The 26764-nt window shown below is 46.0% G+C and overlaps 1 protein-coding gene across 1 annotated transcript in view; it reads right to left on the reverse strand.

Moving 5' to 3' along the window:
- LBX2 (ladybird homeobox 2) overlaps positions 1 to 14988 on the reverse strand; it is a 193758-nt gene extending 178770 nt beyond the window's left edge. The window contains exon 1 of the mRNA XM_053700374.1: positions 14727 to 14988. Within this exon, the coding sequence (XP_053556349.1) occupies positions 14727 to 14988 (262 nt within the window). The remainder of the gene's footprint in view (positions 1 to 14726) is intronic.
- Between the last annotated feature and the right edge of the window lie 11776 nt (positions 14989 to 26764).

Below are 26764 nucleotides of genomic sequence, written 5' to 3' on the forward strand. Positions count from 1 at the left end.
TAAATTTTGCTACTAGAGTCATGCCTATGGGTAAGGTATTTAACCGTAGGATGGAGGCTGCTACAAGGGGTTTTAACCAACCCGAGGGCACGTATCAGGTTATCTAAGGCAATCATTGCTGATTTGCGTGTATGGTTGTGCTTTTTGAAAGACTTTAATGGGGTTAGGATCTGGAGGGCTCCTCCGGTTTCCAGTAGAGGGTTACATCTGTACACGGACGCTGCGGGTAGTGCAGGTTTTGGGGCATATTTTGATGGCATGTGGTGTTCTTCACCTTGGCCGCAGGATTGGTGCAGCGCAGGTTTAGTTAGGAATTTGACCCTCTTGGAGTTATTCCCTATCTTAGTTGATGTTGAGTTATGGTGGGAAAAGTTACAGAATAGAGCGGTAGTTTTTTTGGTGCGACAATCAAAGCGTGGTTTATGCTATTAATGGGCTTTCCGCTAGTTCTCCACCCGTGGTGAATGTTCTAAGGCAGTTAGTGCTTAAATGTTTGAGGCATAACATTGTGTTTAGCGCTAGGCATGTCCCAGGGGTTCAGAATGAGATTGCTGATGCTCTTTCTCGGTTTAAGTGGGAGAAGTTTTGGGAACTAGCACCAGAGGCAGAGGTCAGGGGTAATGAGTGTCCAACATATCTCTGGCAGGTGGTGAGTGCGGGGGAGTTGTGCTAAGGCTGTTGAAGGGTGTGCTAGTACCTAGGTCTGGGTGGACATACAGTGTAGCTTGGCGTGAGTGGGTACCTTTTAAAAGCTCTTTGAAGTGATTGGGTAGGGTAATACTAAACTTCTCTGGGAACAGGTTTAGTGAGGGGACACGTTAGATTAGTTGAACAGGCAGTTCCAGTGTTTGTGGATAGATCTAAAACAGAGCAGGTGAGGAGGGTAGATGGTCCAATTTGCAATCGCAGGCGGGGCCATCAATATGCGCAGTTTTGTTTAAAAAAAAAAAAAAAAAGAGAGGCATTCAGGCAGGGGGTAGATGGGTGGTTCTAGTGCAAGGGGATGGGTTCCTTTTATCATCAGTTTCAGGTTAAAAAACGGAGGGGGAGATCAAGGCTATGGGGCGTTGGTCTGAGGGGCAATTGAAGAAATATATCAGGCCTTTGAAGCAGTGGTAGGTTGGAGGGAGCGCTAGTGGTTTATCAAAGGTTAGCGGTTGTGATGCTTTAGAATTTGGGGTAGCCTGGACCCTATTGGTGGTTTTGCAGGTCAGAAGATGGGATGCAGAAGAATTTGGATGGTGGGCCACTCATATAAGTTGGGAGGCCATTCGGGCAGCATTCCTGACAGTGGTCAGCAGTTAGGTTTATTGGCTGAAGAAGTGTCAATTAGGTGGTTGGTTTGGAGGGGCGTGTTGTGGTAACATCTGCCCGAGTTGGTTTCTGAAGCCAGAAGGTGATGGGGCAGGCCTCATGTTAGGCTCCTAAAGGGTTTCCGATTGAGGAGGAAACTACATGGGGTGGTCAGTAAGAAGGTGCTGACCTCAAGGGGGAAGGTGGTTATGCATGACAATAGTCGTATTGATCATGGTGGATTGTTTAGAGGAATTAATTGGTTCCTGGAAAATATTGGGCAGATCCTGGCTTCAGGTGAGGATTGGTGGGGCAAGAGTACCGTGTCCTCTTTTGGGGTGGCAACAAGGATATTTCTTAGGACAAGGATAGAGGGAAGGGACAGTGAGCGTTGAGGACCCTAGTCGCTGAGGGGCTAGGGATTGGTCGGCTCGCTGGGCGATCTTCCTTGAGCGAACAAGTAGGCGGAATGAGGGCGTCCTCATTCCCAGGGCGGCCACACCCCTTAGTGGGTTGTTAGGACAGGGTATCTTGCCAGCTAGTAGCAGTTGTTATTTATTCAATTAGTTAATTCTGTTAATAAAGCAACCCCTCCCCCCGTTGGGGGAGGTTGGTTTTTTCTTCCCAACCCTGAGTGTTGTGTCTTTATTTAGGGGTATGGGTTATTAAGTTGTTGGCTTGTATATTATTCTTGTATGGATTCAGGTAAGAAATTTATCCCCTTAGAAAAGTGTAGGACCTATTTAGGGACGAAACAAATTAAGGGGGAATTTATGCTGAAGGAAGGAAAGAGTGGAAAGGGTTAAATGGGAAGTGTAGTTTGCTGACAGTGAGGGAATAAGGGGAGGAGATTCAGAAGTGATAAAAGGAAAGTAAAACAGAAAGTAAATCACTAACCTGTTTTTTGTCTTCCCTCCCAACCCTCCCTGTGGTTTATGTCATTCCTTTTTACAGGCGGTGAAGCTGATGGATGGCGGTTCGTGATTTAAGCTGGCTTAGTTTCCCTTGGCAGGGGGCTGCATAGTCATGTGGACCTTGGTAAGCCCAAGGGCAGTAATAGTAGCATGGGGTCTCCCGTTGGGACTAACAGTTTTTGGCTGGGGGACCGATGTCTATCCAGTTTGGAGACTCCGCAACCCGGTAGGTAGTTGGGAGTTGGCATGGCGTCATGCTTTCTCAGGGCGGAAAGGGGTGTGGCAACAAGGATATTTCTTAGGACAAGGATAGAGGGAAGGGACAGTGAGCGTTGAGGACCCTAGTCGCTGAGGGGCTAGGGATTGGTCGGCTCGCTGGGCGATCTTCCTTGAGCGAACAAGTAGGCGGAATGAGGGCGTCCTCATTCCCAGGGCGGCCACACCCCTTAGTGGGTTGTTAGGACAGGGTATCTTGCCAGCTAGTAGCAGTTGTTATTTATTCAATAAGTTAATTCTGTTAATAAAGCAACCCCTCCCCCCGTTGGGGGAGGTTGGTTTTTTCTTCCCAACCCTGAGTGTTGTGTCTTTATTTAGGGGTATGGGTTATTAAGTTGTTGGCTTGTATATTATTCTTGTATGGATTCAGGTAAGAAATTTATCCCCTTAATCCCATACGTCACTAGCTCATGGACTCTTGAAATTACATGAAAGAAAAGTGACATAGCAACACATAATGCCCCCTCCCACATAAGATAAGATGTGCACCATAACTGCAGGAGGGATTGATAGTTACACACTGCAGGAGGGATTGATAGTTACACACTGCAGGAGGGATTATAGTTACACACTGCAGGGGGGATTATAGTTACACACTGCAGGAGGGATTATAGTTACACACTGCAGGAGGGATTATAGTCACACACTGCAGGAGAGATTATAGTCACACACTGCGGGAGGGATTATAGTCGCACACTGCAGGAGGGATTCTAGTCGCACACTGCAGGAGGGATTCTAGTCGCACACTGCAGGAGGGATTCTAGTCGCACACTGCAGGAGGGATTCTAGTCGCACACTGCAGGAGGGATTCTAGTCGCACACTGCAGGAGGGATTCTAGTCGCACACTGCAGGAGGGATTAATAGTCGCACACTGCAGGAGGGATTCTAGTCGCACACTGCAGGAGGGATTCTAGTCGCACACTGCAGGAGGGATTCTAGTCGCACACTGCAGGAGGGATTCTAGTCGCACACTGCAGGAGGGATTCTAGTCGCACACTGCAGGAGAGATTCTAGTCGCACACTGCAGGAGGGATTATAGTCGCACACTGCAGGAGAGATTCTAGTCGCACACTGCGGGAGGGATTCTAGTCGCACACTGCAGGAGGGATTCTAGTCGCACACTGCAGGAGGGATTCTAGTCGCACACTGCAGGAGGGATTCTAGTCGCACACTGCAGGAGGGATTCTAGTCGCACACTGCAGGAGGGATTCTAGTCGCACACTGCAGGAGGGATTCTAGTCACACACTGCAGGAGGGATTCTAGTTACACACTGCAGGAGGGATTCTAGTTACACACTGCAGGAGGGATTCTAGTTACACACTGCAGGAGGGATTATAGTTACACACTGCAGGAGGGATTATAGTTACACACTGCAGGAGGGATTATAGTTACATACTGCAGGAGGGATTATAGTTACACACTGCAGGAGGGATTATAGTTACACACTGCAGGAGGGATTAATAGTTACACACTGCAGGAGGGATTAATAGTTACACACTGCAGGAGGGATTAATAGTTACACACTGCAGGAGGGATTATAGTTACACACTGCAGGAGGGATTATAGTTACATACTGCAGGAGGGATTATAGTTACACACTGCAGGAGGGATTATAGTTACACACTGCAGGAGGGATTATAGTTACACACTGCAGGAGGGATTATAGTTACATACTGCAGGAGGGATTATAGTTACACACTGCAGGAGGGATTATAGTTACACACTGCAGGAGGGATTATAGTTACACACTGCAGGAGGGATTATAGTTACACACTGCAGGAGGGATTATAGTTACATACTGCAGGAGGGATTATAGTTACACACTGCAGGAGGGATTATAGTTACACACTGCAGGAGGGATTATAGTTACACACTGCAGGAGGGATTATAGTTACACACTGCAGGAGGGATATTATAGTTACACACTGCAGGAGGGATTATAGTTACACACTGCAGGAGGGATTATAGTTACACACTGCAGAAGGGATTAATAGTTACACACTGCAGGAGGGATTATAGTTACACATGTAGTAGAAAAGCAGCACTCTTTATTCAATTAAGGATATTAGAGACACCAAGTTTTACAAAAGCTTCTGACCGAGTATGCAAGGAGTGTAGCATGATCCTTCTTAGCTATACTGACTGCCCTGCTCTCTCGGTATTCCTTGCATCACTCTCTCTATATGCTGCCTACTATGGAGTCAATTGCCCCCTTACTGCCAGTCAATTGCCCCCTTACTCCTACCCCACACTTTTAAACATTTTGCACAAAGTCAGCATTCACTCGCATAAAGCTGGGGGTGCTCAGATGTGCTCGCTTCCTCCTCCAAAAGGGATAAAATACACTTAGCAATTTTAACAGTGCTGCTACTAGAATTGTTTCAGAAAGTCAGAATGTTTTCAGAGACACATTAGCAGCGTGCATGCTGCACAGTTAGAACAGAGGTACTGGAACTTACAGGTTTTTACGTTGGAACACACAAGGGGGAGATTAGACAGGGACGCCAATAACCCTTCAGCTGCCTTGAAAACAAGATTGGCCATGCTGATAATTTTTTTTTGTTTTTTTTTAGTACTTACTCCTCCTGAGTCTTCTCTCCTCCACGCCACCACACTGCAGCACAGCACACCACAGTCCTCCAGGTCCCAGGACCACCTCCACACCCCACAACCGCAGCTGCTCAGTCCTGACTCACTGAGCACTGCAGTGAGCTGAGCACTTTGAATTTTTTCAGCTGCGGGCAGGGAGGGCAGTACGGGCACGCACGCAGTTGCAGCAGCTCTACCTCCTATGAGTCTTCCCGTCTGAACTCAACAGCCCGGCGCAACGTCACGTGACCCACACGTCACTCTGTCAATCAGCAGGCACGCCTCCCTGCAGTGCTGAATGCTGATTGGCTGAGTGATCTAGCTCATCATGGAGGCGGTTTTGAGAACCGCCTCCATTGGAGCTACTATGAGGGCCCGGCGAGTCACCAGTGGGTGACGCAGCTCTAAGTGAGCAGAGGATTGTTATTTTAGATCCATGTTGCGCAATTAATGGAGGGCAGCGGACCGGCTCACTGCCTCCTAATTGCGCAACAATGGATGCTATGATGAATTTGGCTGCTGCACAAGCGCAGTAAAATAAAATAATTATGATGTGGGTAAAATCGCCATCGGGGGGTGGGGGGTACCCTTGGTGCAGGGGTGGGCGTGGCCAAAAAAGAATACGAAAAAAAATACGTTTTTTATTTTTAATAAATATTATTGGAAATCTTTTTTTCCCTGATTAGACAGGGGAGGCGCTGCCTCCTATTACTGCACGTCACTGACATACATACATTTATACTTACTTACATACACACACACACATTCACACACTTACATACATTCATACACACATTCATACACATACATACACATACTGTCATACTCTGCAAGGGGGCAGGTTCAGGAGTAAGGAGCTGTTGTGCAGAGGTGTCAGGTTTTGGGGTTAATGTTGTGTTTTGTCTGCATGAGTCTTTCCTTTTAGGCATAATTAAACAGTTACAACGTTTTAGGAAATAAAGGAGATGGTTTTATTTATAAGATAAAGCAATGTAGAGATATGCAATTAGATAAGACAAAGTCTATAGGTTGTAGTATAAGGCAGGAATACAGTTCTTTGTAATAACAGGCAGGAGTGCAGAGCTTTGTAATAACAAACAGGATATTTGCATATGCTGTAGACTGGAACTGTGTAATAACACTCAGGAAAGCAGAGCTTTGTAATAACAAGCAGGATACTTGCATATGCTGTAGAACTGGAACTGTGTAGTATCAGGCAGGAAAGCAGAGCTTGTATAACAGACAGAATACTTGCATATGCTGAAGACTGGAACTGTGTAATAACATGCAGGAATGCAGCGCCTTGTAATAACAAGCAGGATACTTGCATATGCTGTAGACTGGACACAATTGTAACAAACTGGAAACTGGTACTTTGTAGAAACAAACAGGTTATTTGCATAGACTGCAATTTGGAACTTTGTAGAAACAAACAGGATATTTGCATAGACTGCAATTTGGAACTTTGTAGAAACAAACAGGATATTTGCATAGACTGCAATTTGGAACTATGTGTAGAAACAAACAGGTTATTTGCATAAACTGCAAATTGGAACTTTGTAGAAACAAACAGGATATTTGCATAAACTGCAAATTGGAACTTTGTAGAAACAAACAGGATATTTGCATAGACTGCAATTTGGAACTTTGTAGAAACAAACAGGATATTTGCATAAACTGCAATTTGGAACTTTGTAGAAACAAACAGGATATTTGCATAGACTGCAATTGGGAACTTTGTAAAAACAAACAGGTTATTTGCATAGACTGCAATTGGGAACTTTGTAGAAACAAACAGGATATTTGCATAGACTGCAATTTGGAACTTTGTAGAAACAAACAGGATATTTGCATAGACTGCAATTGGGAACTTTGTAAAAACAAACAGGTTATTTGCATAGACTGCAATTGGGAACTTTGTAGAAACAAACAGGATATTTGCATAGACTGCAATTGGGAACTTTGTAGAAACAAACAGGATATTTGCATAGACTGCAATTGGGAAATTTGTAGAAACAAACAGGATATTTGCATAGACTGCAATTTGGAACTTTGTAGAAACAAACAGGATATTTGCATAAACTGCAATTTGGAACTTTGTAGAAACAAACAGGATATTTGCATAGACTGCAATTGGAACTTTGTAGTATCAGGAAACAAGCAAGCAAAAGTACCTGAGTCAGTCCTTAGGAAAGAAAGTTTTAGGCAAGCTCAATTGCCAGGAAATCAGTCCAAAAATGAAACACAGTGCCAAGGGATTATCCAGAAGAGTAGTCAATAATTAAAGCAGGAATCAGGAACCAGGAAATCCAACAAATCTGTATTTCATACAGGAGCAGAGAGTGTTTCAGAGTATAACTCTCAATGTGAAAGCACAAAATTGCAAACAAACCTCCCAGATGAAGCAGGCTGCTGATTAAATGATTTATTTCAGCTGGCAAGCAGGTGGAGCCAGAGAGCCAAAGTTGCAGCAAACAGAAAAACACAATATTCCTTTCCTGTGATCAAGCCATCTGGTGGTACAGTGGTAAAACAACAGGCTGGGAAATAACAGCTGCAGAAATAGAGACAGGTCCCAGGTTCAATTCCAGGTTGAACCCTGACACATTCATACACACATACAGAGAGAGAGAGAGAGAGAAAATAATAATTATAACACAGGCGTACACGAGAGAGAGAGACCATCCGTGGGAATTATGCAGTGTTTTTGTGTATATATAAATAGATATATATCATTATACAATCAGTGTTACCTATTTTAACCACCTACCGCTGTATAAAACATAAAATAATATTGTGTATATATAATCATTATACAATCTGTGTTACCAATAATAACTACCTGCCCCTGTATAAAATAAAACACACATATACAAACACAGACACACATACACACAAATAAAGATACAGACAAATACATACACATACAGACAAACATGAACACAACTGCTCTCAAATACATACACAAATACACACACACATAGATACACATATACACAAATGCATACATATGCGCACACAGAAATACACACACACAGATACACACAAATGCATACGCACAAATACACACACACACATACATATACACAAATGCATACACATGCGCACACACAAATACACACAGATACATGCGCACAAATACACACACACAGGTACATACATACACACATATATACATATACAATCAAATACACAAACGCACAGATACATACACACGCATAAACATATCGTACATACTGTATATATACATAAATACATATATATACACATGAGCGCGCACACACACGTATTTTATATATATATATATATATATATAAATATACACACACACATATGCACATATATACACATACACAAAGGTACATACACATACACACAGGCACAAATATTTTACTCACACACACCCACACACTCATTCACACACACACACACATACTCACACACACATACTCACACACACATACTCACACACACCCACACAAATTTAAACACACTCACACACACTTGCATTCTGCGTATTCGATTAGAAAATATTAATCCTGTTTTGAATATATCCCTGCACATCCAGAATCATATATATATGTATATACATATATATATATATATATGTATATGTATATATTGTACTGTAACATATTATATGTTATACATATTACACACACACATTGTTGTACATACATTACCAGTACATAATAATTCTGCTTATATATCTAAGCACATCCTGCACCATATAAATATATATTGTACTGTAACATATTGTATTTTATACATATTACACACATTGTGTAGACATTACCAGTACATAATAATTCTGTTTATATATCTATGCACATCCTGTATCATATAAATATATATTGTACTGTAACATATTATATTTTATACATATTACACACACACATAGTGTGCATACATTACCAGTACATAATAATTCTGTTTAAATACCTATGCACATCCTGTATCATATAAATATATATTGTACTGTAACATATTATATTTATACATATTACACACATTGTGTAGACATAACCAGTACATAATAATTCTGTTTATATATCTATCCACATCATGCATCATATAAATATATATTGTACTGTAACATATTATATTTTATACATATTACACTCACACATATTGTGCAGACATAACCAGTACATATTAATTCTGTTTATATATCTATGCACATCCTGTATCTTAGAAATATATATTGTACTGTAACATATTATATTTTATACATATTACTCACACACATATTGTGCAGACATAACCAGTACATAATAAGTCTATTTATATATCTATGCACATCCTGTATCATATAAATATATATTGCACTTTAACATATTATATTTTATACATATTACACACACACATATTGTGCATACATTACCAGTACTTAATAATTCTGTTTAAATATCTATGCACATCCTGCATCATATAAATATATATTATACTGTAACATATTATAATTTATACATATTACACACACATATTGTGCAGACATTACCAGTACATAATAATATTGGAGTAACATTATTTCCAATTCATTTAGATCTCTAATTAAACTGAAATTCTTCAGTCTCTGTTTTTTAGATATCATATCTTCATTCTCCAAACGCCAATAACTACACATACATATTTATTCTAAAGACACATATATAACAATTATATTTTTATTCTACAGACACGTATCAATAATTAAAAATGTATTGTACAGACACCAATATCTACACTTATATATTTATTCTAAAGACACTAATATCTACAAGTACATATTTATTCTAAAGACAATAATATCTAAAATTCTATATTTATTCTACAGACACTGATAACTACAATTACATATTTATTCTACAGACCCTAATATCTACATTTATATATTTATTCTACAGACACTGATATCTACAATTATATATTTATTCTACAGACACTAATATCAATAATTATTTATTTTTTTCTACAGACACTAATATCTTCAATTATATATTTATTCTACAGACACTAATATCTACAATTATAAATTTATTCTACAGACACTGATATCAACAATTATATATTTTTTCTACAGACACTAATATATATAGGTACATATTTATTCTACAGACACTTTTATAATTGTATATATTAGTGTCTGTAGAATATATAATTGTTATTAGTGTTTGTAGAATAAATATATAATTTTGATATATTTATTCTGCAGACACTAATATCTACAATTATAAAAAAAATTCTACAGACACTAATATCTACAATTATATATTTTTAATACAGACACTAATATCAACATGTATTTATTCTACAGACACTAATATCTACAATCATATATTTATTCTACAGACACTAATATCTACATTTATTTATTCTACAGACACATATCAATAATTATATATTTATTCTACAGACAATAATAGATACAGATATATATCTATTCTACAGACACTTATCTAAACAAATATATATATATTTTACAGACACTAATATCAACAATTACATATTTATTCTACAGAAACCAATATCTACAATTATATATTTATTCTACAGACAATAATATCCACAATTATATATTTATTTTACAGACACCAATATCTACAATGATATATTTATTCTACAGACACCAATATCTACAATTATGTATTTGTTCTACAGACACTAATATCTACAATTATATATTTATTCTACAGATACTAATATTTACAATTATATATTTATTCTACAGACACCAATATCTACAATTATATATTTATTCTACAGACACCAATATCTACAATTGTATGTTTATTCTACAGACACTAATATCTACAATTATATATATATTTTACAGACACCAATATCTACAATTATATTTATTCTACAGACACTAATACCTACAATTATATATTTATTCTACAGACACCAATATCTACAATTATATATTTATTCTACAGACACAAATATCTACAATTATATATTTATTCTACAGACACTATCAACAATTATATATTTATTTTACAGACACCGATATCTACAATTATATATTTATTCTACAGACACCAATATCTACAATTATATATTTATTCTACAGTCACTAATATCTAGAATTATATATTTATTTTAAAGACACTAATATCAACAATTACATATTTATTCTACAGACACTTCTGTAACAATTATATATTTATTCTACAGACACTAATATCAATAATTATATATTTATTTAACAGACACTAATATCAAAATGATATATTTATTCTATAGACACTAATATCTATAATTATATATTTATTTTACAGACACTAATATCAAAATGATATATTTATCCTACATACAATTATATCAAAATAATATATATTTAGTCTACAGACATTTTATAACAACAATTATATATTTAATATACAGACACCAATATCTACAATTATATATTTCTTCTATAAACACTAAAAATGTACAATTACATATTTATTCTACAGACACTAATATAAACAATTACATATTTATTCTACAGACACTAATGTCAATAATTATATATTTATTCTACATATACTAATATCTACAATTATATATTTATTCTACAGACATTTATATCAACAATTATTTATTTATTCTACAGACACTAATAAGAGTACTTATATATTTAGTCTAAAGACACTAATATAAGTATATATATATTATTTATTCTACAGACACCAATAAGAGTATTTATATATTTAGTCTACAGACACTAATATAAGTATTTATATATTATTTATTCTACAGACACCAATAAGGGTATTTATATATTTAGTCTACAGACACTAATATAAGTATCTATATAATATTTAGTCTACAGACACTAATAAGAGTATTTATATATTTAATCTACAGACACTATTATAAGTATTTATATAATATTTATTCTACAGACACCAATAAGAATATTTATATATTTAATCTACAGACACTAATATAAGTATTTATATAATATTTATTCTACAGACACTAATAAGAGTATTTATATATTTATTCTACAGACACCAATAAGGGTATTTATATATTTAGTCTACAGACACTAATATAAGTATTTATATAATATTTAGTCTACAGACACTAATAAGAGTATTTATATATTTAATCTACAGATACTATTATATGTATTTATATAATATTTATTCTACAGACACCAATAAGAATATTTATATATTTGATCTACAGACACTAATATAAGTATTTATATAATATTTATTCTACAGACACCAATAAGAATATTTATATATTTAATCTACAGACACTATTATATGTATTTATATAATATTTATTCTACAGACACCAATAAGAGTATTTATATATTTAGTCTACAGACACTAATATAAGTATTTATATAATATTTATTCTACAGACACTAATAAGAGTATTTATATATTTAGTCTACAGACACTATTATATGTATTTATATAATATTTATTCTACAGACACCAATAAGAGTATTTATATATTTAGTCTACAGACACTATTATATGTATTTATATAATATTTATTCTACAGACACCAATAAGAGTATTTATATATTTAGTCTACAGACACTATTATATGTATTTATATCATATTTATTCTACAGACACCAATAAGAGTATTTATATATTTAGTCTACAGACACTATTATATGTATTTATATAATATTTATTCTACAGACACTAATAAGAGTATTTATATATTTAGTCTACAGACACTATTATATGTATTTATATAATATTTATTCTACAGACACTAATAAGAGTATTTATATATTTAATCTACAGACACTAATATAAGTATTTATATAATATTTATTCTACAGACACTAATATAAGTATTTATATAATATTTAGTCTACAGACACCAATAAGAGTATTTATATATTTATTCTACAGACACTAATATAAGTATTTATATAATATTTAGTCTACAGACACCAATAAGAGTATTTATATATTTAGTCTACAGACACTAATATAAGTATTTATATATTTAATCTACAGATACTATTATATGTATTTATATAATATTTATTTTACAGACACTAATAAGAGTATTTATATCATATTTATTAAGACTTACATCATCAGTTCTGCTGCGATAAATAGTAATAATTTATTTTGTCTGATATAAAATGATGTTTTATTGAAATATGAATAATTATAGAGGAGTTAATATGAGTGTTTAGTTATTAAAGCTGTAGAATCGTGCACTTGTATTGTGTATTGTACAGTCTGCTGCCTGCATGTCAGTATATTGTATCACATACACTACTACTTAATGTCACTATAATAATGTCAGGGACATATAATGATTCTTGTGAAGCAGGTACAATATATATATAATGCGGGCACAGTGCCAGCACAATCACCAGGTATATTACAGCTGCGGTACCGAGAGAGGAGCGGCTCCGCTATTGCCAAACACTAAGCACCACCAGGTATATTACAGCTGCGGTACCGAGAGAGGAGCGGCTCCGCTATTGCCAAACACTAAGCACCACCAGGTATATTACAGCTGCGGTACCGAGAGAGGAGCGGAGAGGCTCCGCTAGTGAAGCAAACACTAAGCACCACCAGGTATATTACAGCTGCGGTACTGAGAGAGGAGCGGAGAGGCTCCGCTATTGCCAAACACTAAGCACCACCAGGTATATTACAGCTGCGGTACTGAGAGAGGAGAGGCTCCGCTATTGCCAAACACTAAGCACCACCAGGTATATTACAGCTGCGGTACTGAGAGAGGAGAGGCTCCGCTATTGCCAAACACTAAGCACCACCAGGTATATTACAGCTGCGGTACTGAGAGAGGAGAGGCTCCGCTATTGCCAAACACTAAGCACCACCAGGTATATTACAGCTGCGGTACCGAGAGAGGAGAGGCTCCGCTATTGCCAAACACTAAGCACCACCAGGTATATTACAGCTGCGGTACTGAGAGAGGAGAGGCTCCGCTATTGCCAAACACTAAGCACCACCAGGTATATTACAGCTGCGGTACTGAGAGAGGAGAGGCTCCGCTATTGCCAAACACTAAGCACCACCAGGTATATTACAGCTGCGGTACCGAGAGAGGAGAGGCTCCGCTATTGCCAAACACTAAGCACCACCAGGTATATTACAGCTGCGGTACCGAGAGAGGAGCGGCTCCGCTAGTGCCGCAAACACTAAGCACCACCAGGTATAATGTCACTGTCACTTGTAATATCTCGTTTATAATATCATTGTCACTTCCCTGTCTATGTATTGTCACTGTCATCTGGCTATGAAATAACCCGTGTTTAATGTCACTTTCACCTGCCTAAGTAATACCCCGTGTATAATGTCATTGCCACCTGCCTGCCTGCCTATGTATTGTCACTGTCACCAGGCTATGTAATACCCCGTGTATAATGTCACTGTCACCTGCCTATGTAGTACCCCGTGTATAATGTCATTGTCATCTGCCTGCCTATGTATTGTCACTGTCACCTGGCTATGTAATACCCCGTGTATAATGTCACTGTCACCTGCACATGTAGAACCTGATTGACTGGTGCACCAGTTAACTGTTTGAGCAAAACTACAATTAACCTATGTGATGCCAGCCTAGCGATGCTACAATGTACCAGCTTGTTGTCAGTTAATCCTAGTGATGCTAGGTTGCTTTCAGTTGCCCCTGGGCACAGGCCTAATGCCAGTTGGCTACCTACCTTCTGCCGCTTGCAGCACAGTGACCTCAAGACCCTGGAAAGTTTTGCTGGCCAGTTCCTCCAGGGCACAAAGGGGTGATGACTCTTGGAGCACTCCTGACCGGGATCCTGCCAGTCTATGTGCCAGGGGGGGCCTTAGGCCAGCTGGGCTCTTGGTAACTGATGGTTTGCTCAGAATGTCATCAATGGTAAATGGGGTGAAGGGTTTGCTTGTGTCCATCCCCCCTCTGCCCCTGTCCTTCACCTCTCTGCCAGAGCTCATGGCTGCCCCTCACCGCAACCCTGCCATGGTGCCGGGTCAGACCCCAGGCTGCGGGACAGTCACAGCCAGAGTATGAGAAACTTTGGGCAAGGAGCTCCAGTTATCCCTCCCACCCCCAACTGCTCTCCCTCCCAGTCCCCTCCCTTTCCCTGTCTTCCTCTCCTCAATACTGCACATCTCTATTTGCCTTTAATCAGTTCGTGTCTGTGTCTCCCTGAGACTCCCCACTCCTCTGAGACCCCTCACTCCTCTTTATCCCCCAAATCCCTCAAAGATCCCCACTCCTCTGTGTCTCCCACATCTCTGAGAACCCCACTCCTCTGTGCCCACCACATCTCAAAGAGACCCCACTCCTCTGTATCCCCCATATCCCTCAGAGACCCACGCTCCTATGTGCCCCACCATCTCTCAGAGACCCCCACTCCTCTGTCCTCCACATCTCTGAGACCACCTATCTTTTTGATGCCCCAGTCCTCTGTATCCCCCACATCTCTCACAGACCCCTCATCTCTCTTTGTCCCCCACCACCCCTCTCTGTTACTCCCAGATCTCTCTATGGCCCCCTTTCCTTTGAGACCCTTCCACTCCTTAATGTGATCCCTTTATGTCTCAGAGACCTCACCCTTTATTTGACTACCACTCATATTTGTGACCCCCAATTCTTCCAGAGACCCTTTCCCCTCTGCCCCCCAACTATCTGTGTCCAGCCACAACTCTCTGCCCTCCTTTCTCTTTTTTGATGCCCAATTATTTCTGTAGCCCCCCTCTTCCCTTTCTATGTGACATTCTGTGACCACCTCCTCTGTTACGCACCAACCGAATCACCCATCTGTCTCCTGTTTGTCTTTCTATTACCCCAGTTCTCTCTCCACAAATGTTCCTGTGAGTATCCAGAACTCATGTGCTCCCTACTCTTCCCTATGCAAAACTTACTTCTGTTTGTTTATCTTCCCCCAACATCTCTCTGCCATCCCCCAGCATTTCTGTCTCCCCCCCCAGCACCTCTCTTTTCCCCCAGCATCTCTATGTCTCCCCCTGCATCTCTCTGTCTCCTCCCAGCACCTCTCTGTATCTCCCCCTGCATCTCTCTGTCAAGTCAAGAATACTTTATTAGCATGACATTATTACATGTGTTGCCAAAGTAATATGTTACAATAAAACAGATAAATAACAATTTATAAAGTAGGAGTATACTGGGTAAATATGATAACGGTTCATTTAATCTGATTAGGGGTTCTGGTCATGTGACAGCCTGCTAATTATTTTGCTACTATCCTTGCAGCATTGTTTTTTCCCCCCTAAGTTTACACATAGTCTTTCTTGTTCCGACATCTGTGTCTCTCACCCTGCATCTCTCTGTCTCCCCCAGCATCTCCCTGTCTCCCCTTTTCATCTCTCTGTCTCTCCCCCCTGCATCTCTCTGTCTCTCCCCCTGCATCTCTCTGTCTCTCCCCCCCCCCTGCATCTCTCTGTCTCTCCCCCCTGCATCTCTCTGTCTCTCCCCCTGCATCTCTCTGTCTCTCCCCCCCCTGCATCTCTCTGTCTCCCCCCGGCATCTCTCTGTCTCCCCCCTGCATTTCTCTGTCTCCTCCCCTGCATCTCTTTGTCTCCCCCTGCATTTCTCTGTCTCCCCCCCATCATCTCTCTGTCTCCCCCAGCATCTCCCTGTCTCTCCCCCTGTATCTCTCTGTCTCCCCCTGGATCTCTCTGTCTCACCCCTGCATTTCTCTTTCTCTACCCCTGCAGCTCTCTGCTTCCCCCTACAGCTCTCTGTCTCCCCCCTGCAGCTCTCTGTCTCTCCCTCTGCATCTCCTTGTCTCCCCCCTGTATCTCTGTCTCCCCCCAGCATCTCTCTATCTCCTCCCCCAGCATCTCTCTGTCCACCAGCATCTCTCTGTCTCCTCCCTCAACATCTCTGTCTCTCCCCCTGCATCTCTCTGTCTCTCCCCCCTGCATCTCTGCACCCCCCCAGCATCTCTCTGTCTCTCCCCCCCAGCATATCTCTGTCCCCCCCCCCATCTCTGTCTCTCCACCCAGCATCTCTCTGTCTTTCCCCCTGCATCTCTCTGTCTCTCCCCCAACATCTCTTTATCTCTCCCCCTGCATCTCTCTGTCTCTCCCCCTGCATCTCTCTGTCTCTCCCCCCAACATCTATCTGTCTCTCCCCCCTGCATCTCTCTCTCTCCCCCTGCATCTCTCTGTCTCTCCCCCCAGCATCTCTCTGTCTCTCCCCCCAGCATCTCTCTGTCTCTTCCCCCAGCATCTCTCTGTCTCTTCCCCCAGCATCTCTCTGTCTCTCCCTCCCAGCAAATCTCTGTCTCTCCCCCCCCCCCAGCATCTCTCTTTCTCTCCGCCCAGCATCTCTCTGCATCCCTGCATCTCTCTGCCTCCCCCTGAATCTCTCTGCCATCCCACCTGCATCTTTATCTCTTCCCCCAGCATCTCTCTTTCTTCCCCCAGCATCTCTCTGTCTCCCCAGCATCTCTCTGTCTCCCCCTGCATCTCTTTCTCTCCCCCACATCTCTTTCTCCCTGCCTGCATCTCTCTGTCTCCCCCTGCATCTATCTTCCTCTCCCGCAACATCTCTCTTTTTCTCCCCCCCGCATCTCTCTGTCCCCCCTCATCTCTCTGTCTCTCCCCCCAGCATCTCTCTGTCTCTCCCCCTTGCATCTCTGTCTTTCCCCCTGCATCTCTCTGTCTCTCCCCCCAACATCTCTGTCTCTCCCCCTGCATCTCTCTGTCTCTCCCCCAGCATCTCTCTGTCTCTCCCCCAGCATCTTTCTGTCTCTCCCCCAGCATCTCTCTGTCTCCCCCCCCCCCCCACCAGCATCTCTCTATCCCCCCTGTATTTCTCTGTCTCTTCCCACTGCATCTCTCTGTCTCTCCCCCCAACATCTCTCTGTCTCTCTCCCCCAGCATCTCTCTGTCTCTCCCCCCTGCATCTCTGTCTCTCCCCCCAGCATCTCTCTGTCTCTCCCCCCGGCATCTCTCTGTTTCTCCCCCCAGCATCTCTCTGTCTCTCCCCCCCCCTGCATCTCTCTGTCTCCCCCTTGCATCTCTCTGTCTCCCCCTACATCTCTCTGTCTCCTCCCCTGCATCTCTCTGTCTCCCCCTGCATCTCTCTGTCTCCCCCTGCATTTCTCTGTCTCCCCCCTGCATTTCTCTGTCTCCTCCCTGCATCTCTCTGTCTCCTCCCTGCATTTCTCTGTCTCCCCCTACATCTCTCTGTCTCCTCCCCTGCATCTCTCTGTCTCCTCCCCTGCATCTCTCTGTCTCCTCCCCTGCATCTCTCTGTCTCCTCCCCTGCATCTCTCTGTCTCCTCCCTGCATTTCTCTGTCTCCCCCTGCATCTCTCTGTCTCCTCCCTGCATTTCTCTGTCTCCTCCCTGCATCTCTCTGTCTCCTCCCTGCATCTCTCTGTCTCCTCCCTGCATCTCTCTGTCTCCCCCCCTGCATTTCTCTGTCTCCCCCCTGCATTTCTCTGTCTCCTCCCTGCATCTCTCTGTCTCCCCCCTGCATCTCCCTGTCTCTCCCCTGGATCTTTCTGTCTCACCCCTGCATCTCTCTTTTTCTACCCCTGCTGCTCTCTGCTTCCCCCTGCAGCTTTCTGTCTCCCCATCTGCATCTCTGTCTCTTCATTTGCATCTCCTTGTCTCCCCCCTGTATCTCTGTCTCCCCCCAGCATCTCTGTCTCCCCCCAGCATCTCTCTGTCTCCCCCCAGCATCTCCCTGTCTCTCCCCCCTGTATCTCTCTGTCTCCCCCTGGATCATTCTGTCTCACCCCTGCATCTCTCTTTCTCTACCCCTGCAGCTCTCTGCTTCCCCCTGCAGCTCTCTGCTTCTCCCCTGGAGCTCTCTGTCTCCCCCCTGCATCTCTCTGTCTCCCCCCTGCATCTCTCTGTCTCCCCCCTGTATCTCTGTCTCCCCCCAGCATCTCTGTCTCCCCCCAGCATCTCTCTGTCTCCCCCCAGCATCTCTATGTCTCCCCGAGCATCTCTCTGTCTCCCCCCAGCATCTCTCTGTCTCCCCCAGCATCTCCATGTCCCCCCTCTTCATCTCTCTGTCTCCCCCCTGCATCTCTCTGTCTCTACCCCTGCAGCTCTCTGCTTCCCCCTTTGCAGCTCTCTGTCTCCCCCCCTGCATCTCTCTGTTTCCCCCTCTGCATCTCTCTGTCTCTCCCTCTGCATCTCCTTGTATCCCCCCTGCATCTCTCAGTCCCCCCCCCTGCATCTCTCTGTCTCCCCCCTGTATCTCTGTCTCCCCCCCTGCATCTCTATGTCTCCCCCAGCATCTCTCTGTCTCCCCCCAGCATCTCTCTGTCTCCCCCCAGCATCTCTCTGTCTCCCCCCAGCATCTCTCTGTCTCCCCCTGCATTTCTCTGTCTCCCCCCAGCATCTCTCTGTCTCCCCCCAGCATCTCTCTGTCTCCCCCTGCATTTCTCTGTCTCCTCCCTGTATCTCTGTCTCCCCCCCTGCATCTCTATGTCTCCCCCAGCATCTCTCTGTCTCCCCCCAGCATCTCTCTGTCTCCCCCCTGCATCTCTATGTCTCCCCCAGCATCTCTCTGTCTCCCCCCAGCATCTCTATCTGTGTCCAGCCACAACTCTCTGCCCTCCTTTCTCTTTTTTGATGCCCAATTATTTCTGTAGCCCCCCTCTTCCCTTTCTATGTGACATTCTGTGACCACCTCCTCTGTTACGCACCAACCGAATCACCCATCTGTCTCCTGTTTGTCTTTCTATTACCCCAGTTCTCTCTCCACAAATGTTCCTGTGAGTATCCAGAACTCATGTGCTCCCTACTCTTCCCTATGCAAAACTTACTTCTGTTTGTTTATCTTCCCCCAACATCTCTCTGCCATCCCCCAGCATTTCTGTCTCCCCCCCCCCAGCACCTCTCTTTTCCCCCAGCATCTCTATGTCTCCCCCTGCATCTCTCTGTCTCCTCCCAGCACCTCTCTGTATCTCCCCCTGCATCTCTCTGTCAAGTCAAGAATACTTTATTAGCATGACATTATTACATGTGTTGCCAAAGTAATATGTTACAATAAAACAGATAAATAACAATTTATAAAGTAGGAGTATACTGGGTAAATATGATAACGGTTCATTTAATCTGATTAGGGGTTCTGGTCATGTGACAGCCTGCTAATTATTTTGCTACTATCCTTGCAGCATTGTTTTTTCCCCCCTAAGTTTACACATAGTCTTTCTTGTTCCGACATCTGTGTCTCTCACCCTGCATCTCTCTGTCTCCCCCAGCATCTCCCTGTCTCCCCTTTTCATCTCTCTGTCTCTCCCCCCTGCATCTCTCTGTCTCTCCCCCTGCATCTCTCTGTCTCTCCCCCCCCCCCCTGCATCTCTCTGTCTCTCCCCCCTGCATCTCTCTGTCTCTCCCCCTGCATCTCTCTGTCTCTCCCCCCCTGCATCTCTCTGTCTCCCCCCAGCATCTCTCTGTCTCCTCCCCCTGCATCTCTCTGTCTCCCCCCTGCATTTCTCTGTCTCTCTCCCCTGCATCTCTCTGTCTCTCCCCCAACATCTCTGTCTCTCCCCCAACATCTCTCTGTCTCCCCCAGCATCTCCCTGTCTCTCCCCCTGAATCTCTCTGTCTCCCCCTGGATCTCTCTGTCTCACCCCTGCATTCTCTCTTCTCTACCCCCTGCAGCTCTCTGCTTCCCCCTACAGCTCTCTGTCTCCCCCCTGCAGCTCTCTGTCTCTCCCTCTGCATCTCTCTGTCTCCCCCCCTGTATCTCTGTCTCCCCCCCAGCATCTCTCTGTCTTCTCCCCCTGCATCTCTCTGTCTCTCCCCCCTGCATCTCTGCACCCCCCCAGCATCTCTCTGTCTCTCCCCCCCAGCATATCTCTGTCCCCCCCCCCCATCTCTGTCTCTCCACCCAGCATCTCTCTGTCTTTCCCCCTGCATCTCTCTGTCTCTCCCCCAACATCTCTTTATCTCTCCCCCTGCATCTCTCTGTCTCTCCCCCTGCATCTCTCTGTCTCTCCCCCCAACATCTATCTGTCTCTCCCCCCTGCATCTCTCTCTCTCCCCCTGCATCTCTCTGTCTCTCCCCCCAGCATCTCTCTGTCTCTTCCCCCAGCATCTCTCTGTCTCTTCCCCCAGCATCTCTCTGTCTCTCCCTCCCAGCAAATCTCTGTCTCTCCCCCCCCCAGCATCTCTCTTTCTCTCCGCCCAGCATCTCTCTGCATCCCTGCATCTCTCTGCCTCCCCCTGAATCTCTCTGCCATCCCACCTGCATCTTTATCTCTTCCCCCAGCATCTCTCTTTCTTCCCCCAGCATCTCTCTGTCTCCCCAGCATCTCTCTGTCTCCCCCTGCATCTCTTTCTCTCCCCCACATCTCTTTCTCCCTGCCTGCATCTCTCTGTCTCCCCCTGCATCTATCTTCCTCTCCCGCAACATCTCTCTTTTTCTCCCCCCCGCATCTCTCGGTCCCCCCTCATCTCTCTGTCTCTCCCCCCAGCATCTCTCTGTCTCTCCCCCTTGCATCTCTGTCTTTCCCCCTGCATCTCTCTGTCTCTCCCCCCAACATCTCTGTCTCTCCCCCTGCATCTCTCTGTCTCTCCCCCAGCATCTCTCTGTCTCTCCCCCAGCATCTTTCTGTCTCTCCCCCAGCATCTCTCTGTCTCCCCCCCCCCCACCAGCATCTCTCTATCCCCCCTGTATTTCTCTGTCTCTTCCCACTGCATCTCTCTGTCTCTCCCCCCAACATCTCTCTGTCTCTCTCCCCCAGCATCTCTCTGTCTCTCCCCCCTGCATCTCTGTCTCTCCCCCCAGCATCTCTCTGTCTCTCCCCCCGGCATCTCTCTGTTTCTCCCCCCAGCATCTCTCTGTCTCCCCCCCCCCTGCATCTCTCTGTCTCCCCCTTGCATCTCTCTGTCTCCCCCTACATCTCTCTGTCTCCTCCCCTGCATCTCTCTGTCTCCCCCCTGCATCTCTCTGTCTCCCCCTGCATTTCTCTGTCTCCCCCCTGCATTTCTCTGTCTCCTCCCCTGCATCTCTCTGTCTCCTCCCTGCATTTCTCTGTCTCCCCCTACATCTCTCTGTCTCCTCCCCTGCATCTCTCTGTCTCTCCCCCTGCATCTCTCTGTCTCCTCCCCTGCATCTCTCTGTCTCCTCCCCTGCATCTCTCTGTCTCCTCCCCTGCATCTCTCTGTCTCCTCCCTGCATTTCTCTGTCTCCCCCTGCATCTCTCTGTCTCCTCCCCTGCATTTCTCTGTCTCCTCCCTGCATCTCTCTGTCTCCTCCCTGCATCTCTCTGTCTCCTCCCTGCATCTCTCTGTCTCCCCCCCTGCATTTCTCTGTCTCCCCCCTGCATTTCTCTGTCTCCTCCCTGCATCTCTCTGTCTCCCCCCTGCATCTCCCTGTCTCTCCCCTGGATCTTTCTGTCTCACCCCTGCATCTCTCTTTTTCTACCCCTGCTGCTCTCTGCTTCCCCCTGCAGCTTTCTGTCTCCCCATCTGCATCTCTGTCTCTTCATTTGCATCTCCTTGTCTCCCCCCTGTATCTCTGTCTCCCCCCAGCATCTCTGTCTCCCCCCAGCATCTCTCTGTCTCCCCCCAGCATCTCCCTGTCTCTCCCCCCTGTATCTCTCTGTCTCCCCCTGGATCATTCTGTCTCACCCCTGCATCTCTCTTTCTCTACCCCTGCAGCTCTCTGCTTCCCCCTGCAGCTCTCTGCTTCTCCCCTGGAGCTCTCTGTCTCCCCCCTGCATCTCTCTGTCTCCCCCCTGCATCTCTCTGTCTCCCCCCTGTATCTCTGTCTCCCCCCAGCATCTCTGTCTCCCCCCAGCATCTCTCTGTCTCCCCCCAGCATCTCTATGTCTCCCCGAGCATCTCTCTGTCTCCCCCCAGCATCTCTCTGTCTCCCCCAGCATCTCCATGTCCCCCCTCTTCATCTCTCTGTCTCCCCCCTGCATCTCTCTGTCTCTACCCCTGCAGCTCTCTGCTTCCCCCTTTGCAGCTCTCTGTCTCCCCCCCTGCATCTCTCTGTTTCCCCCTCTGCATCTCTCTGTCTCTCCCTCTGCATCTCCTTGTATCCCCCCTGCATCTCTCAGTCTCCCCCCCCTGCATCTCTCTGTCTCCCCCCTGTATCTCTGTCTCCCCCCCTGCATCTCTATGTCTCCCCCAGCATCTCTCTGTCTCCCCCCAGCATCTCTCTGTCTCCCCCCCAGCATCTCTCTGTCTCCCCCCAGCATCTCTCTGTCTCCCCCTGCATTTCTCTGTCTCCCCCCAGCATCTCTCTGTCTCCCCCCAGCATCTCTCTGTCTCCCCCTGCATTTCTCTGTCTCCTCCCTGTATCTCTGTCTCCCCCCCTGCATCTCTATGTCTCCCCCAGCATCTCTCTGTCTCCCCCCAGCATCTCTCTGTCTCCCCCCTGCATCTCTATGTCTCCCCCAGCATCTCTCTGTCTCCCCCCAGCATCTCTCTGTCTCCCCCCAGCATCTCTCTGTCTCCCCCTACATCTCTCTGTCTCCTCCCCTGCATCTCTCTGTCTCCTCCCCTGCATCTCTCTGTCTCCTCCCCTGCATCTCTCTGTCTCCTCCCCTGCATCTCTCTGTCTCCTCCCCTGCATCTCTCTGTCTCCTCCCCTGCATCTCTCTGTCTCCTCCCTGCATTTCTCTCTCTCCCCCCTGCATTTCTCTGTCTCCTCCCTGCATCTCTCTGTCTCCTCCCTGCATTTCTCTGTCTCCCCCTGCATCTCTCTGTCTCCTCCCTGCATCTCTCTGTCTCCTCCCTGCATTTCTCTGTCTCCTCCCGGCATCTCTCTGTCTCCTCCCTGTATCTCTCTGTCTCCTCCCTGCATCTCTCTGTCTCCCCCCCTGCATTTCTCTGTCTCCCCCAGCATCTCCATGTCCCCCCTCTTCATCTCTCTGTCTCCCCCCTGCATCTCTCTGTCTCTACCCCTGCAGCTCTCTGCTTCCCCCTTTGCAGCTCTCTGTCTCCCCCCTGCATCTCTCTGTTTCCCCCTCTGCATCTCTCTGTCTCTCCCTCTGCATCTCCTTGTATCCCCCCTGCATCTCTCAGTCCCCCCCCCTGCATCTCTCTGTCTCCCCCCTGTATCTCTGTCTCCCCCCCTGCATCTCTATGTCTCCCCCAGCATCTCTCTGTCTCCCCCCAGCATCTCTCTGTCTCCCCCCAGCATCTCTCTGTCTCCCCCCAGCATCTCTCTGTCTCCCCCTGCATTTCTCTGTCTCCCCCCAGCATCTCTCTGTCTCCCCCCAGCATCTCTCTGTCTCCCCCTGCATTTCTCTGTCTCCTCCCTGTATCTCTGTCTCCCCCCCTGCATCTCTATGTCTCCCCCAGCATCTCTCTGTCTCCCCCCAGCATCTCTCTGTCTCCCCCCTGCATCTCTATGTCTCCCCCAGCATCTCTCTGTCTCCCCCCAGCATCTCTCTGTCTCCCCCCAGCATCTCTCTGTCTCCCCCTACATCTCTCTGTCTCCTCCCCTGCATCTCTCTGTCTCCTCCCCTGCATCTCTCTGTCTCCTCCCCTGCATCTCTCTGTCTCCTCCCCTGCATCTCTCTGTCTCCTCCCCTGCATCTCTCTGTCTCCTCCCCTGCATCTCTCTGTCTCCTCCCTGCATTTCTCTCTCTCCCCCCTGCATTTCTCTGTCTCCTCCCTGCATCTCTCTGTCTCCTCCCTGCATTTCTCTGTCTCCCCCTGCATCTCTCTGTCTCCTCCCTGCATCTCTCTGTCTCCTCCCTGCATTTCTCTGTCTCCTCCCGGCATCTCTCTGTCTCCTCCCTGTATCTCTCTGTCTCCTCCCTGCATCTCTCTGTCTCCCCCCCTGCATTTCTCTGTCTCCCCCCTGCATTTCTCTGTCTCCTCCCTGCATCTCTCTGTCTCCCCCCTGCATCTCCCTGTCTCTCCCCTGGATCTTTCTGTCTCACCCCTGCATCTCTCTTTTTCTACCCCTGCAGCTCTCTGCTTCCCCCTGCAGCTTTCTGTCTCCCCATCTGCATCTCTGTCTCTTCATTTGCATCTCCTTGTCTCCCCCCTGTATCTCTGTCTCCCCCCAGCATCTCTGTCTCCCCCCAGCATCTCTCTGTCTCCCCCCAGCATCTCCCTGTCTCTCCCCCCTGTATCTCTCTGTCTCCCCCTGGATCATTCTGTCTCACCCCTGCATCTCTCTTTCTCTACCCCTGCAGCTCTCTGCTTCCCCCTGCAGCTCTCTGCTTCTCCCCTGGAGCTCTCTGTCTCCCCCCTGCATCTCTCTGTCTCCCCCCTGCATCTCTCTGTCTCCCCCCTGTATCTCTGTCTCCCCCCTGTATCTCTGTCTCCCCCCAGCATCTCTGTCTCCCCCCAGCATCTCTCTGTCTCCCCCCAGCATCTCTATGTCTCCCCGAGCATCTCTCTGTCTCCCCCCAGCATCTCTCTGTCTCCCCCAGCATCTCCATGTCCCCCCTCTTCATCTCTCTGTCTCCCCCCTGCATCTCTCTGTCTCTACCCCTGCAGCTCTCTGCTTCCCCCTTTGCAGCTCTCTGTCTCCCCCCCCCCCCTGCATCTCTCTGTTTCCCCCTCTGCATCTCTCTGTCTCTCCCTCTGCATCTCCTTGTATCCCCCCTGCATCTCGCAGTCCCCCCCTGCATCTCTCTGTCTCCCCCCTGTATCTCTGTCTCCCCCCCTGCATCTCTATGTCTCCCCCAGCATCTCTCTGTCTCCCCCCAGCATCTCTCTGTCTCCCCCCAGCATCTCTCTGTCTCCCCCCAGCATCTCTCTGTCTCCCCCCTGCATCTCTCTGTCTCCCCCTTCATCTCTCTGTCTCTCCCCCTGCATCTCTCTGTGTCCCCCCTGCATCTCTCTGTCTCCCCCCTGCATCTCTCTGTCTCCCCCCTGCATCTCTCTGTCTCCCCCCAGCATCTCTCTGTCTCCCCCCATCATCTCTCTGTCTCCTCCCAGCATCTCCCTGTCTCTCCCACATATCTCTCTGTCTCCCCCTGCATCTCTCTGTCTTCCTCCTGGATCTTTCTGTCTCACCCTGCATCTCCCTTTCTCTACCCCTGCAGCTCTCTGCTTCCCCCTGCAGCTCTCTGTCTCCCCCCTTGCATCTCTCTGTCTCCCCCTCTGCATCTCTCTGTCTCTCCCTCTGCATCTCCTTGTCTCCCCCCTGCATCTCCTTGTAACCCCCCTGCATCTCTCAGTCTCCCCTCTGCATCTCTCAGTCTCCCCCCTGCATCTCTATGTCTCCCCCAGCATCTCTCTGTCTCCCCCCAGCATCTCTCTGTCTCCCCCCAGCATCTCTCTGTCTCCCGCAGCATCTCCATGTCTCCCCTCTTCATCTCTCTGTCTCCCCCCTGCATCTCTCTGTCTCCCCCCCTGCATCTCTCTGTCTCCCCCCAGCATCTCTCTGTCTCTCCCCCCAGCATCTCTGTCTCTCCCCCCAGCATCTCTCTGTCTCTCCCCCAGCATCTCTCTGTCTCTCCCCCAGCATCTCTCTGTCTCTCCCCCCAGCATCTCTCTGTCTCTCCCCCAGCATCTCTCTGTCTCTCCCCCTGCATCTCTCTGTCTCTCCCCCCAGCATCTCTCTGTCTCTCCCCCTGCATCTCTCTGTCTCTCCCCCCTGCATCTCTCTGTCTCTCCCCCCAGCATCTCTCTGTCTCTCCCCCCAGCATCTCTCTGTCTCTCCCCCCAGCATCTCTCTGTCTCTCCCCCAGCATCTCTCTGTCTCTCCCCCCAGCATCTCTCTGTCTCTCCCCCCGCATCTCTCTGTCTCTCCCCCAGCATCTCTCTGTCTCTCCCCCCAACATCTCTCTGTCTCT

This window comes from Bombina bombina, chromosome 2 (genome assembly GCF_027579735.1).
Source record: "Bombina bombina isolate aBomBom1 chromosome 2, aBomBom1.pri, whole genome shotgun sequence".
NCBI lineage: Eukaryota > Metazoa > Chordata > Amphibia > Anura > Bombinatoridae > Bombina > Bombina bombina.